This window comes from Trifolium pratense, linkage group LG2 (genome assembly GCF_020283565.1).
Source record: "Trifolium pratense cultivar HEN17-A07 linkage group LG2, ARS_RC_1.1, whole genome shotgun sequence".
In the NCBI taxonomy this organism is placed as follows: domain Eukaryota; kingdom Viridiplantae; phylum Streptophyta; class Magnoliopsida; order Fabales; family Fabaceae; genus Trifolium; species Trifolium pratense.
In genome coordinates, this window is record NC_060060.1 from 10,800,647 (window position 1) to 10,815,795 (window position 15,149).

The 15,149-nt window shown below is 33.9% G+C and overlaps 2 protein-coding genes across 2 annotated transcripts; both read right to left on the reverse strand.

Moving 5' to 3' along the window:
* Positions 1-1,012: 1,012 nt before the first annotated feature.
* On the reverse strand, positions 1,013-6,975 carry LOC123908351 (probable disease resistance protein At5g66900). The gene is made up of 5 exons (XM_045958981.1): positions 5,603-6,975; positions 3,820-4,241; positions 3,014-3,372; positions 2,610-2,881; positions 1,013-2,242 (listed from the first exon to the last, which is right to left on the reverse strand). The coding sequence occupies exons 1-5, from the start codon at positions 6,234-6,236 to the stop codon at positions 1,407-1,409; spliced, it is 2,523 nt and encodes an 840-aa protein (XP_045814937.1). The 5' UTR covers positions 6,237-6,975; the 3' UTR covers positions 1,013-1,406.
* A 75-nt stretch (positions 6,976-7,050) lies between these two features.
* LOC123908350 (probable disease resistance protein At5g66900) lies at positions 7,051-13,088 on the reverse strand. Its single transcript, XM_045958980.1, has 5 exons — positions 12,250-13,088; positions 9,649-10,052; positions 8,786-9,168; positions 8,383-8,654; positions 7,051-8,041 (listed from the first exon to the last, which is right to left on the reverse strand). The coding sequence occupies exons 1-5, from the start codon at positions 12,881-12,883 to the stop codon at positions 7,206-7,208; spliced, it is 2,529 nt and encodes an 842-aa protein (XP_045814936.1). The 5' UTR covers positions 12,884-13,088; the 3' UTR covers positions 7,051-7,205.
* Between the last annotated feature and the right edge of the window lie 2,061 nt (positions 13,089-15,149).

Sequence of the window (15,149 nt, forward strand, 5' to 3'; positions counted from 1 at the left end):
ACACACGCTAACTCCGTGCTTCAAAGCTTAATAGTAGCTTACAATTAACAATCAAAACACAGTCCTAAACTTGCATCAAATTGACACAAGAAAGGCTGACAAAAGACACAAACTCTAAACCCTAAAAACTCACACTTTGTAAAGAACACGGTTTAGAATACATGAGTTGTAAAGGCTTGAGGCTTCACATATTTATAGTCTTCAATTGTCTTGATGTGCAAGCTAGGTCTTCAGACAAACACAACTGTAAAAATTGCGGCCAACCCTATATTATTTTCAGAAATATAATTTGTTTGTCACACAAAATTATAAATTATTATTTTCAAAAATATAAGTTATATTTTTGTTTTAAATAATAATACTCAAACCGCCTTCAGAAAAACTTGTGGAACAAGGCACGTCTTGCATGGTCGCACGCGCTTGCATATAAAAACGAATTAAATATTCCTTTGATTTGAAAAAGAAATTATGCGCTAAAACAGATCATGATAATGCTGTACGATAATGCTACAACAACTTCGTCCAACATCTGGCTAGTTGGCTTTTGCAAAATGTAGCCAATCTCAAAACAACAACAATACCCTTGACACCTATAAATAGGCAAACATATGTACTATTGTATTCAAGCCTTTGGAATGCAATACCAATACCATTAAAGTTAGTCCAAGTTCATTCATCGGTTTCCGTAATTTTCTTTTCTCTTACTTTCTTTTCATTATACCAAACGGACTCTAAGGCTTCATCATACTACTACTACTACTAGATTTGAGTTCTTGATTTTCATAGTAAAGGGTCATGTTAACTAGTGTGGGCATTAGTTAAAGGAAAAAAAAAAGTTTTACATTGAAAACAACATTTTTTATAGTTTAAAAAGTAGAATACACAAGTTTTAAGAATTTTTTACTGTATTTAGTTTATTAACTTGGGCACTATAGATAGTTAACATTTTGCTTTAGTTAATTTTGTTAATTTAGTTAGAATTTGTTGGAACCGGAACCTAGAAATACAAATATAAGAAATAATGTGTTTATTGACTGGAAAATGGAGAAAAACTCTTACAATGGCAACTAGCAAAATGAAAGATAAAATGTTGAAGTAAATGAATTTCAATCTACACTAGAGCTAAGCTCTCAAAGAAAGAGAACACTCCTATAATGGTTCAAACTAAAATCTTCCATAATCTCAAGCTTCCCTCACCTCACTATAAATATACTACCAAGGCATAACAAACTTGCCAACTAAACAGCCCACCCCACTCATTATTTATCATATGTGTAGCAATATTACAATCCAACACAAATCCCTACAGTTACATGGACAACATGATAAATAGGAAAACATGTGTAACAACATTGTTTACAAGTATCAACATGACTTAAACTCACTTTATCTTCATGAATCAACACTCAGGAACGAGTTCTATGAAGCCAATTTAAGTTAATATCTTCTTTATGCATATCTATGCTTAAATAGGGAATGTTGCGATAATGTTCCCATAAGATAACATGTTCTTCATCACAGATCACATGCATTTCATGCTTTAAATTTCCAATTTTGATGACAGAATTAGGCAATTCACTCAACTTTGAGCAACCCTTCATGGCGAGCTTCTCAAGCTTTTGCAACTTACCAATATCGTCCGGTAATTTTGGAAGACTCGCACAGTCTGAGATGTCGAGACAACGTAGCTTGTTAAGGCCTTCAACAGATTCTGGCATCTCTTTTAAATCAGAACAGGAACAAAGCCTTAGCACTTCCAAATTCTCCAGGTTTTTAATATCTTGAGGCATTGCAGAAAGATTGTGGCAGTTGGTGATACTGAGCTTCTTCAATGTGGTTATGTTACACAATCCATCAGGCAATTTAATCAAATCTTTACAATAGTCAATGCTCAACTCCACTAGATTTGGCATAGCATCTGAAATTTTGATAGAACAACTTTCAAAAGCATTTCTTGTACTGCACATATGAAGGGACAATTTTCGCAGATTATTCAATTTGCATAGGCCCTCGACAGAAACTTTCTCCAACCTTATTCTTTTCAAGTTTGATAAAAAACCAAGTAGCTCAAGCTTGGTTAATTCAGAACAATGAAAACCATAATTTGTGACTATTAAAACTTCCAGTTTACTCATTTTTTTGGTGAAATCCGGTAATGAGTACTTGTCAGACCGAAGATTTAATATCAGAACCTTAGCTTCATCAGGTCGCATGTCACACCAACCCGAAGAAAATGTTTCATCTGTAAGAACATCATATATCACAATAAGTATAGGAGATGATGCATGACAAGTGAATGAGTATTTCATATTGCACCCTCCTCAACAAAATAATTGATATTTAAAGTTTTTTTTTTTTTCTGACAAAAAAGATTTTAGTTGTTTTAAATTATTTGTCACTACAGAGAATGAAATAAAATTTAATTGCTTTTAAGTTTTATCAGACTATATTCTTATCTTTTAATACTTTCTATTAAGTGAGACGTGGGAACATTGATAGAGTGAACAAATAATCAAGTCAAACGAACGTATACACTTTGTGAAACAATTGGCAAATGGTATTAATTTTTCATTTGTAAATGTGCAAATAATTTAGAAATAGAAACATACCAGCTGATATAGACAATATACCGGCAGCAACCTTTACTTTCTTTTGTTTTACCCACATCCGAGTTACGGATGAAGGCATACAACTACTCATTCCATGCTGATTCGGTCCTATCCACCAATCGGGACGATCATCTCCATGCAAGTCGATGATCAGTCTCTTTCTCTGATCAAACGATTCCTCTTTCCTTTGATGGTTTGCTAGTTCTCTGAGGAGATCATGTATCACGACATAGTGGTTATTGTAGTACATGTCTGCTTCTGTTGCAACTTTCCTGTACAACAAGAGCATAATTTAGTAATAGAGGAAGAACCAAAACAACAAGAAGACAAATAATGTAATCTATTTGATAGAATAGTTTTACTTATTTGCTTTATAATGACAAGAACCAAAAGATATTGTTTACCTTGTAGATATTATACTAATCAAATTCCTGGTGTTTAAATTGTGGACAATGGCCATTGCTTGGATACCATCTTCATCTAGGTTATACAGTGTTGCCCACATATCAATGAGGACAGTTACAGGGATCATCTGGTCTTCAGGAAATAGCCCTAGATCCACAAAGCATTCCTTCTCTTTGATATCCTCCAATATATCCAAACTTTGTTGCAGGCGAGAAAGCAAGTTAGTGCTATTAGACTCAAGGATGGTTTGACTCTTTAAACGTTCCATCATAGTTTGCCACTTCTCAAAAGGCTGCTGACAGAGTGATCCAGCAGTGACCTGAAGCGCCAACGGTGAACCCTTGCAACCTTTCACTATCTGTGCATATAAACGAAATCAGTGAGTAACATCAAAGGCCTAGGTAGCTAACTTGTATACAATAGTATACTAACTAGAGGCTATTTGGATTTGCTTATTTGAACTTATCTAATGGTATAAGCACTTTTGAGACTGTTTGAGAGAGCTTATGAAAACAGCTTATGACATGTCCAAAACTGACATAAGTTGTTTTCGTAAGCTCTCCCAAACAGTCTCACAAAACTTATGCCAGTACATAAGTTCAGATAAGTCAATCCAAACAGGCCCTTATTCTATAAGCACTTAATTAAGTTGTTTATGCAAACAAGGCTCTAGTCAATTGAAACAAATCAGGTTGTTGTTATTCATAAATAATTTGTATATATCACATACTAGAAGATTTAACATAACAAAGATATATAAATTTATATCTTGTTTGTCTATTTAGTTGGATTGAAGAGAATGCACCTCATCAAGAAGATCTCTATCAGGCTTGTATGAGCTGCTCTCATTCAATTGAGCATAGTGCTGGAAGAGGGACACTGCATGATCATGAACAAGTGGATCCAACTTGAATGGAGTGCCAAATCTTCTAAATGCAACCCTTGAAGTCACCAAAATCTTATAATCTGACATTTGGAATTTGAACTTCTCTACAAGTTCTTCTGATTCAGGCCAAACATCATCCAAGACTAATAATATTGGCACAACATGGCCTTCTGAGTCAGTACCAACGTGCTTCAGCAGAAGTCCCAATCGGTTAATTGCATCTTCATCAGATTGAAACATAGGCGCCCCATGTTGACAATGTTGAAATAGTGTCCGTACAATGTTCTTCAAGTTGTGAGTTTTTGAGACAGTAACATAGAAGATGTTTCCTCTGAACTTGTCTAGTCAAAACAAAATAGCTTTCTAAATCAAGCAGAATGGATTTTATTGTATTGTATTGTATTGTATTGAAATGAAGTTAAATGGAATACAATACAATGAAATGAAATAAAATTGTTTGGATATCTTTATGATACAATACACCCAAAATTAGATGAGTAAAAAAGAGAAGATAGAATGAAACTACATAAAGTTCCATGCTATGCCATTCAATCTCAATTTGCAATTACAATAACTATGAGTGTTTCGAATAACAGCTTTTCACGAGTTAAAATCAACTTTTTCATCTTTAATTTTTTCCTTTTCTGGAAAGCCTTCTTATTTAACTTTCCCATAAACATCTAGAAGACTTTTAAAAAGTCAATAGCCACAAATGTACATTAATTAACAATGTGGTCATTATCAATCCAAACAAGTAATGTTAATGTGATTCCATTTCGTTTCAATCCATTCATAACATAAGGTTTGATACTATTTAAAACTAAATGTGTTGTGAATTCAAACACACTTATTGTGAATCAAACAAGAAATTTGGAATAGATAACAATGGCAACCATAACCAAACAGTCCAAGCATTAACAATGAAATGGATTCCCAACCAAAAGCTCTCAACCCTTAGCCCTTAAGTTTTGTTAAAAGTTCCCTCTTTTGGTGATGTAACAAATGAAATAAAAATTTGATTTTTATAGGCAAAAAATCAGGGTTGATTTAATTCGACCTTCATGAGGTTTTACTATGATTTGAATCAAACCATGTAGTAAGAAACAAGAATGTGAAATCTACCGCATGATTCGAATCACATTAAGCCTTATTCAAATCAACATGACTACAAACTGAAAAAACGCTGATATTAAGACACTTTCTCCACAAAATGCATGTCATACAATACTACTAACTAAAATTAAAACAAGCAAGGCTGGTTTCTACAGTAGTTGGTTGGTTTTGAGGTTATGCTCGGACCTTCCAAGTCTCAGGATTGAAATCAGCATATATAGCAGAAGAAGAATGTTAAAAAATAAAGCAAGTAATTTCACAAGACTAACTTAATTTAACTCTTATCATATAAGTACTTATTATGTGCATTTAGGGTCGTTTGGATTAGCTTATTTTTCAGCTTATACGATATAAATTAAGTTTTATGCTATTTTATAAGTTCCCACTAGTAAAAATTGTATTGTTATAAGCTATTTTATCATAAATTACCTTGAAAAACTTATAATAATACTTAAAAACTGCATTAGTTGTTTGCATAAGCTCAAAAATAAGTTGATCCAAACGGACCCTAAACATCAATCTCACAAGTGCTTATGCTCAAATAAAATCAATCCAAATAAAAAACAAGAATAAATTAGTTAGTTGTTACCTTTGATTTGTGGATCCCAACAAAGTTTCTTAGCAATATTGGTTTTACCTGATCCACCCAAACCAGCCAAAACAAGCACAGAAACACCACCCTTCATCAATTGTTTCTTCAACTTACTTAAAGGCTCATCCATTCCTATACATTGAGGCTCATCAGGAGCACCACACCAACCCCTAATTTCGTTCCCATTAAACTGACCCAAAATCTCATTTTTCCTAACCATATTCTCAGAAATTTCTTTCTGCATAACCAACAACTTACCCAAATCAATTTTATTCTCAAGTTGAACAATAAAAGATAAATGTATCTCAAGAGCCTCAAATTTCCTCTTAAGTTTTGCTTGGTAACGTGAAAAAGAAAGAACGTTCCCCCGAGTAAGTTTCTTGCATTTTTCCACAAGCTCTTTAAGTTCTCCTATGTGAGTCTCTAACTTCTGTATATCTTCTCTGGGTCGACCCAATGAATCATTGGAAACTTTGATCTGTTCAACCAAAGGAGCCAAAGCGTTTAAAGTTTGTTCGCTGGTTTTCAGTGTGGGACCAAATTTTCGACCATTTTTTATTTCCTGAACTGCGTGTTTCACTGTCTCTCCCATGAGAGCTCCAATGGCAGCTCCACCCAACAGTTCCGCCATAGCTATAGCGACTCTTGTGTGTGTGTGTGTGTTTTTTGAGGATAATGATAACAAAGAAAGTAATGTTGGTTTTGTTGCTATTGTGGAATCAAATGCTTTCTAACATTGGATGAGAAAGAAAACATGAACTAACTAAGATTGTGTTTTGTTGACTTGTGTTGTGATGAGTGAGTTTTGGTGTTCACTCTTGATGTTAATATTACTACTTAGCTTAGCCTACAAGTTTATTTTTTGAAAGCGCGTATATTTGTTGACTTGTTAACTTTTGAAATCTTACGATTTTAGCTTCATAATTTTCATCCTAGAACTTTGGGCCCCTTAACTTGTCAGAGTTTGTTAACTGTAATTACAAGATGGTTAGTATTAGTTACAACTTAGTGTTTGTTGGCAATGTCGATATTACTATGTTTGACACCTTCACCCGGGTTCGAACTTGAGACTTCATAGTTCTATGTGTCTGAAATTCAGTGGTATTTTCTATTTCATCTAAAAAACCCCTATGTAAAGTGTATCTTACGACAATTGTAATCAACTTTTTCATTCATTCAATTCTTTTTTTTTTACAGACATTCATTCAATTCAAATTATTTTAGATTTTTGCAAAATTTAACAATTAACATAGATGATACATGTGTTATCGCACGAGTCGTAACGTTATACCGTAAAGTTACACTTTGCTAATTAAAATTGAAAAAAATGTTTTTTAAAGTTAGATATATTTGATTAGTTATATGAATTAGCAGCATAATTTGCCTATGTATGATTTATTTAGTATACATGATTGTTATTTTAAGATTGTTATGAGTTTTATGAATCAATAGCATAATTTGTCTCATGTATGATTTATTTAGTATATATGATAATTATTTTGAGATTGTTACAAGTTCTATGAATCAAAACATATGTGTAGCAACATTGCTTACAAATATCAACAAGACTTCAAGTCACTTTATCTTCATGATCCAACACTCAGGAACGAGTTCTATGAAGCCAATTTAAGTTAATATCTTCTTTAAGCATATCTATCCTTAGATTGGGAATGTTGGGATACTGTTCCCATAAGGCAGCACGTTCTTCGTCACAGATCACATGCATTTCATGCTTTAAATTTCCAAATTTGATGACAGAATTAGGCAATCCACTCAAGTTTGAGCAACCCTTCATTGAGAGCTTCTCAAGCTTTTGCAATTCACCAATATCTTTAGGTAATTTTGAAAGACTCACACAGTTTGAGATGTCGAGACAACATAGCTTGTTAAGGCCTGCAACATATTTTGGCATCTCTTTTAAATCAGAACAGGAACAAAGCCTTAGCACTTCCAAATTCTCCAGCTTTCCAATATCGTGAGGCATTGCAGAAAGATTGTGGCAATTGGTGATACTGAGCTTCTTCAATGTGGTTATGTTACACAATCCATCAGGCAATTTAATCAAATCTTTACAATAGTCAATGCTCAACTCCACTAGATTTGGCATAGTATCTGAAATTTGGATAGAACAGCTTTCAAAAGCATTCCTTGTATTGCACATATGAAGGGATAATTTTTGCAGATTCTTCAATGGGCATAGGCAAGGGACAGAAACTTTCTCCAACCTTATTCTTTTCAAGTTTGATAACAAACCAAGTAGCTCAAACTTGGTTAATTCAGAACAATGGAAACCATAATTCGTGACTATTAAACTATCCAGTTTAATCATTTTTTTGGTGAAATCTGGTAATGAGTACTGGTCAGACCGGAGATTCAACACCATAACCTCAGCTTCATCAGGTTGCATATCACACCAATCCGAAGAAAATGTTTCATCTGTGAAAACATCATATATCACAATAAGTATAGGAGGTGATGCACGGAAAGTGAATGAGTATTTCATATTGTCATTTAAAGATTTTAGTTTGTTTGATATTATTAATCACTTCAGAAAATGAAATAAAATTTAATTGATTTTGAGTTTTATGCAACGTTATTCTTATCTTTTAATACTTTCTATTAAGTGATACGTGAGACTATTTGATCGAGTGAACAAATAATCAAGTCAAATGAACTTTGTGAAACAATTGGTAAAATCTCTTAAGACAATTATTTTGTAACAAATGGAATTATTTTTCATTTGTAAGTGTGCATATAATTTAGAAATAGAAACATACCAGTTGATATAGACAATATACGGGCAGCAACCTTTAGTTGCTTCTGTTTTACCAACAATCCAGTTACGAAAGACTGCATACGACTAATGATTCCTTGCTGATTTGGTCCTATCCACCAATCGGGACGATCATCTCCATTCAAGTCAATGGTCAATCTTTTTCTCTGTTCAAATGGTTCTCCTTTACTTTGATGGATCGCTAGTTCTCTGAGGAGATCATGCATCATTACATAGTGGTTATTGTAGTACATGTCTGTTTCTGTTGCAACTTTCCTGTACAATGAGCATAATTTAGTAACCGAGGGAAGAACCAAAACACCAACAACATGAATAATTTAATCTATTTCATAGGATAGTTTTACTTATTTGCTTTAAAATGACAAGAATCAAAAGATAATGTTTACCTTGTAGCTATGACATTAATCAAATTCCTAGTGTTTAAATTATGGACAATGGCCATTGCTTGTGTACCATCTTCATCTAGATTATACAGTGTCGCCCACATATCGATGAGGACAGTAACAGGGATCCTCTGGTCTTCAGGAAATAGCCCTAGATCCACAAAGCACTCCTTCTCATTGATATCCTCCAACATATCCAAACTTTGTTGAAGGCGACAAAGCAAGTCAGTGTCAGTGCTATCACTCGGAAAATATCTTTTAGACTCCAGAATGGATTGATTTTGAAAATGTTCCTTCATATTTTTCCATATCTCAATAGGCTGCTTACAGAGTGATCCAGCAATGACCTGAAGCGCCAGCGGCGAACCCTTACAACCTTTCACTATCTGTGCATAGAAACGAAATCAGTGAGTAACATCAATGGTTTGGGTAAGTAAGTAGTATGAAATTGTATAGTGACTAGGGAATGTTTGAATTGACTTATTTGAGTTTATTTACTGGTATAAGCAATTGTGAGGATATTTTATGGTAGAGCTTATGAAAACAACTTATGCCATGTCCATAAGCTCTCCAAAAATCTCATGAAAAAACTTGCAGCAATTAAATGAAAACAATTTGACTTTATTTTTTATTTTGTTATAGAAATAACTTATACATAAGCACTTATACGATAAACATTTATTTTATAAGTGCTTCATTAAGTTGTTTATCCAAACAAAGGCCTAGTCAGTTGACAGCTGTGAAAACTAATCAGGTTGTTTTTATTCATAAATAATTTGTTTATATCCTATAGTAGAAGATTTAACATAACAAAGAAACATAAATTCATTGGTGTTATAAATTTAGTTGGATCTAAGAGAAATCACCTCACGGACAAGATTTTTATCCGGCATGTATGAGCTGTTGTGATTCAATTGAGCAAAGTGATGGAAAAGGGACACTGCATGATCAAGATCAAGTGGATCCAATTGGAATGGGGTGCCAAATCTTCTAAATGCAACCCTTGAAGTCACCAAAATCTTATAATCTGACATTTGAAACTTGAACTTCTCAACAAGGCCTTCGGAGCCAGGCCAAACATCATCCAAGACTAATAATATTGGATTTCTACCAACTTGCCTCAGCAAAAGTCCTAATCGATTAATTGCATCTTCGTTGCTATGAAATTTAGGCTCCCGAAGTCCACAGTGTTCAAATAGTGTCCGTACAATGTTCTTCAAGTTGGGAGTTTTTGAGACGGTAACAAAGAAGATGTTTCCACCAAACTTGCCTAGTCAAAAACAAAATAACTTTCTAAATCATAGAGAATGGAATATATTAAAATGAAAATGAAATTGGTTTTATCTAATGCACCTAAATTAGAGGAAAAAAAAGATGATAGAATGAAACTACATAAAGTCCAAAGTTCCATGCTATGCTATCCAATCTCAATTTGAAGTCAGTTTAGATAAATTTCTCAAAAAGTATTGGTGGAATATAAAAGATTAAAAGATTTAGCAATTGTACTAATAACTATGAGTGTTTTGAATAACAGCTTTTCATGAGTTGAAATTAACCTTTTCACAATTAATTTTTTCCTTTTGTGGAAAGCCTTCTCATTTAACTTCCCTATAAATATGTAGAAGACATTTCAAAAGACGAATAAGCACAAATGTATTTTAATTGGGAATAATCTCCTCATCTGAAGCTAATACAATTTGGTCATTATCAATCCAAACAAGGAAAATTAATGTGATTCATATCATTTCAATCCTATGTTGCACAGGTGCGGGTACGGTACCGGTACGTGGTACGGTATTTTTAGAAAAATTAAGGTACGGGTACGCTTGTATAATTTTTTTTAATATAGTTATATACTTAAAATAATAAAATTATATTCTTAAAAAAATAATTAAACATAAAAAATAGCAAACTTTAAAAGTATTGTGGTTTACACGTTTAAGAAATTAGGAGTAGTAGTAAGACTATGCGGCTCTACTTTTAAAAATAAATAAAAAGGGAAGGAGACTGAATTGATTCTAATTTTAAACTAAAATGAATCTTTATTAAAAAAATAAACAAATAAAAGAAGAATGGGATTGGAAAGTGTTGCAAAAAAAAAAGAATAGTTTTTTATGAAATATGTACCACGTGTGTACCCTGAGAGTACCACGCGCGTACCCCGGAAGTACCACGCGTGTACCCACATGAAAAAACAAACAAAAAAACTCGGTACTTTGAGGGTACGTACCATGGGAGTACCATACGCGTACCGGTACCCGGTACGTACCCGGTACCGGTACTCTGTCTAAAACGGAGTACCCGTGCAACATAGTTTCAATCCATCCATAACATAAGGTTTGATATTATTTCAACTTAAATGTGTTGTGAATTCAAACACTCTAGCTGGAATCAAACAAGAAATTTGGAACAAATAACAATGGCAATCACAACCAAATAGTCCAAGCAACAAAAATCCAATCAAGAACAAATCTAGCAACCTAAGTGTATAGCAAATCCACAATCAAAGTAAATAACAAAGATAAAGAAAGTAGAGAAACAAACACACCAAGATTGTTTACCCAGTTCGGCCTAAATTGACCTATGTCCAATTAGTCTACTTCAAGAGTTCAAGATCAACAAACCCTGATTTCAACCCCTTTGCCTTCCTTCTTTCAACCCACAAGAACTCAAGAAAACAAGAGAAAAAACTTAGATCATTTCTCTAGTGAAATCTCACTATCCAAGGTGTTTAGAATTTGTTTCTCAACCCTAATTTCTCACCCAAAAGCTGTCAACCCTTAACCCATAAGTTTCCCTAAAATTTCCCTATTTTGGTGATGTCACACAATTCGACCTTCATGAGGTTTTACTGTAATTTGAATCAACCCATGCAATTAGAAACATGAACACGAAATTTACTGCATGATTTGAATCACATTAAGCCTTATTTGAATCAACATGTCCAGAAACTAAAAAATCACTCATATTAGACCACAAAATCCATGTCACACAATACTCCTAACTAAAAAAACAAGCAACTAATTTCACAAGACTAATGTCCTGTTTGAATAAACAACTTAAGTAAGCTCATGTTTGGATTTGGCTTATTTTTTAGCTTATGAAAATAGCTTGTGCAAATAAATTTTATTGTTAATTCATAAGTTTTCACTAACAAAAATTGTATCTTTATAAGCTGTTTTGCATAAGTTCAAAAATAAGTCAATTCAAACGGGCCCTAAGTACTCATGTTTAAGCTATTCGTGTAACAAAAGATAAACTAAAGTCAAATTATTTTCATATATGTTTGAGATGTTTATCATGGATAACTTAAGGAAATACACCAAAAACGTGTTATGAATATATATTATAAGTTGTTTGTTTTCATAAGCTCTCAGAAAACAATAGTCTCACAAGTGCTTATATCAGTAGATAAGTTCAAATAAGTCAATCGAAACAAATAGTGCTAATAATACAGTAGTTGTTACCTTTGATTTGTGGATCCCAACAAAGCTTCTTAGCAAGAGTACTTTTACCTGATCCACCCAAACCAGTCAATACATGTACAGAAACACCATCCTTCATCATTTCAATCTTCAACTTATTTAAAGACTCATCCATTCCCTTACATTGAGGCTCATCAGGAGCACCACACAAACCCCTAATTTGATTCCCATCATCAAACTGACCCAACTTATCTTTTATCAACAAAATCTCAAAAATTGCATTGACCTTAGTCAACACATCCATCAAATCCCTTTTATTCTCAGCTTGAACATCAACAGACAAATATCTCCTAAGTTTATCATCTTGTTTCTTAAGTTTTGTTTGTTGACCCGGAAATGAGAAAATCTTCCGCCAAGTAAATTTCTTACTTTCTTCTACAATCTCTTTACCTTCTCTCATGTGTTTCTCTAACCTCTCTATCTCTTCGCTCGGTCGATCCAACAAATCGTTGAAACCTTTCATTTTTTCAACCAATGGAGCCAAAGCATCTAAAGTTTCGATGTTGGTTTCGAGTGTGGGACGAAATTGTTGACCCTTTTTGATTGTTTGAAGTGCATATTTCACAGTTTCTCCCATCAAAGCTCCAACCGCACCTCCACTGAATAGATCCGCCATAACTAACTCTTGTGGAATCAATGAAATGGTTTGTAAGATTGGATGAGAAAGAAAACATTATGAATTGAACTAAGATATGATCAGTTATTTATAAGAACGAAAATGGTGTGTTGACTCGTGTGTGAGTTTTACGGTCTTGATGTTACTTTCTTGGTAGTTTATATTGTTTCTACTTTCTACACCGTGGCTACGGCGCGTTTGAATTAAGAACAATGATTATGATGTGTAAAATTATATATGTTTTTTTCATAGTTGAAAAAAAAATGGTTTTAATAAATATAACAATATAATTATTTACAAAACAATAATTTGTAGTTACAAGATCGTTAGTATTAGTACTACTTAGTTAGAGTTTGTTGGCAATGCCGATATTGGTATAATTGACGCCTTTATCCGGCTTTGAACTTGAGACTTCATAGTTGTGTGTGTGAAATTCAGTGGTGCTTTTCACTTCGTCTACATAAAAAAAAAACCCTATGTAAAGTGTATCCCACACAATTGTAATAAACTTTTTCATTCATTCAATTCTAATGTTCACCTTTCTCTTTGTTTATTTTTCTATCTGCCGAGCTCTAACATACTTCTCAATTATGTACATTGTTGGTTCCAAATAGTATTATCTAGTTTATTCATCACATATCAAGTCCTTATATAGGAGTACAAGTCATATTGATGTTCACAAGTAAGCACACACACACATAAGTGCTTAACTTGCTAACCAAGCTACTTCAGGCCAAGCCAGGCCAAGCCTGCTTGCCTTGCGCGCGCGCAGGTCCTTGCTCATTGGCACGCCATGAGCCTATGAGCCTATGAGCCTAAGACTAACTCTAACATACACTCACCTAAACTGAACATGTGTGATCAGTTTATACAAAAACAACATAAAGCAATCATCCTAAGCTATGAGTATCACATACACCTAGCTTATCTCTAAGATTACAAAAAGTTTCAAGCTTTAATGGCTTGGTCATGATATCAGCAATTTGCTCCATTGTGATGCAGTGGCTGAGCTCTACCACTCCTTCTCTAGTCAAATCCCTCAAGAAATGATACCTCACATCAATGTGTTTACACCTTCCATGCATCACAAGGTTCTTTGATAGCTTAATTGAGGAGCTGTTATCACACTTTATTGTAGTACATTCCTGCAATTGACCAAGTTCTTCAAGAATCCTTCTTAACCAAATACCTTGGCAAGCACATGAAGCAGCTGCTACAAATTCTGCTTCAGTGGTGGACAAAGTGACAATAGCTTGCTTCTTTGATGACCATGAAACTGCACTTGAACCAAGCATATACACATATCCAGATGTAGACTTTCTATCATCTAGATCACCTGTATAATCACTATCAGACCATCCAACCAATGTCAATTTCTCATTCCTTCTGTACCAAATGCCAAGCTCTATTGTTCCTTTGAGATACCTCATTATTCTTTTAATTGCAGCCAAGTGAATCTCAGTAGGCCTCTCCATATATCTAGCCACCAAACACACAGAAAATGTCAAGTCAGGCCTGGTTGCAAGCAAGTACATCAAGCAACCTGTCATTTGTCTGTAGTTAGTAGCATCCACCAGTTTTCCATTTTCATCTCTAATCAGTTTGTTTTCAGGCACCATAGGGCTACATACTTTGTTACATTGATCCATTTTGAACCTCAAGAGAAGTTCTTTTGCATACTTCTGTTGGCAGATGAAGATTCCACCATCAAACTGCTTTACTTCTACTCCAAGAAAGTACCTCATTTTGCCTAAGTCAGTCATTGAGAATTTTCTTTTCATAGAAGTCTTGAATTCTTCAAACATGACTTCATTACTGCCAGTAAAAATCAAATCATCCATATACAAGCTTACAATCAATACATTCTTGTTACCATCTTCCTTTATGAACAGTGTGTTCTCATGAGGACACTTCTGAAACTTTTCTTGAGCAAAGTAAGATTCTATCTTACTATACCATGCCCTTGGAGCTTGCTTAAGTCCATATAAGGCTTTCTTCAGCTTATACACTTTTCCCTCTTGCTTATTGTAACTTGCTGGTTGATCAACATACACATCTTCAGCTAAATCACCATGTAAGAATGCACTTTTCACATCTAGCTGATATACATTCCAACCATGTGAGGCAGCCAATGCAAGAATAGTTCTAATTGTATCCCATCTGGCTACAGGGGCAAACACTTCATTAAAATCAATACTATACTGCTGAGTGTATCATTTAGCTACCAGTCTAGCCTTATATTTTTCAACCTTGCCTTGTTCATTAT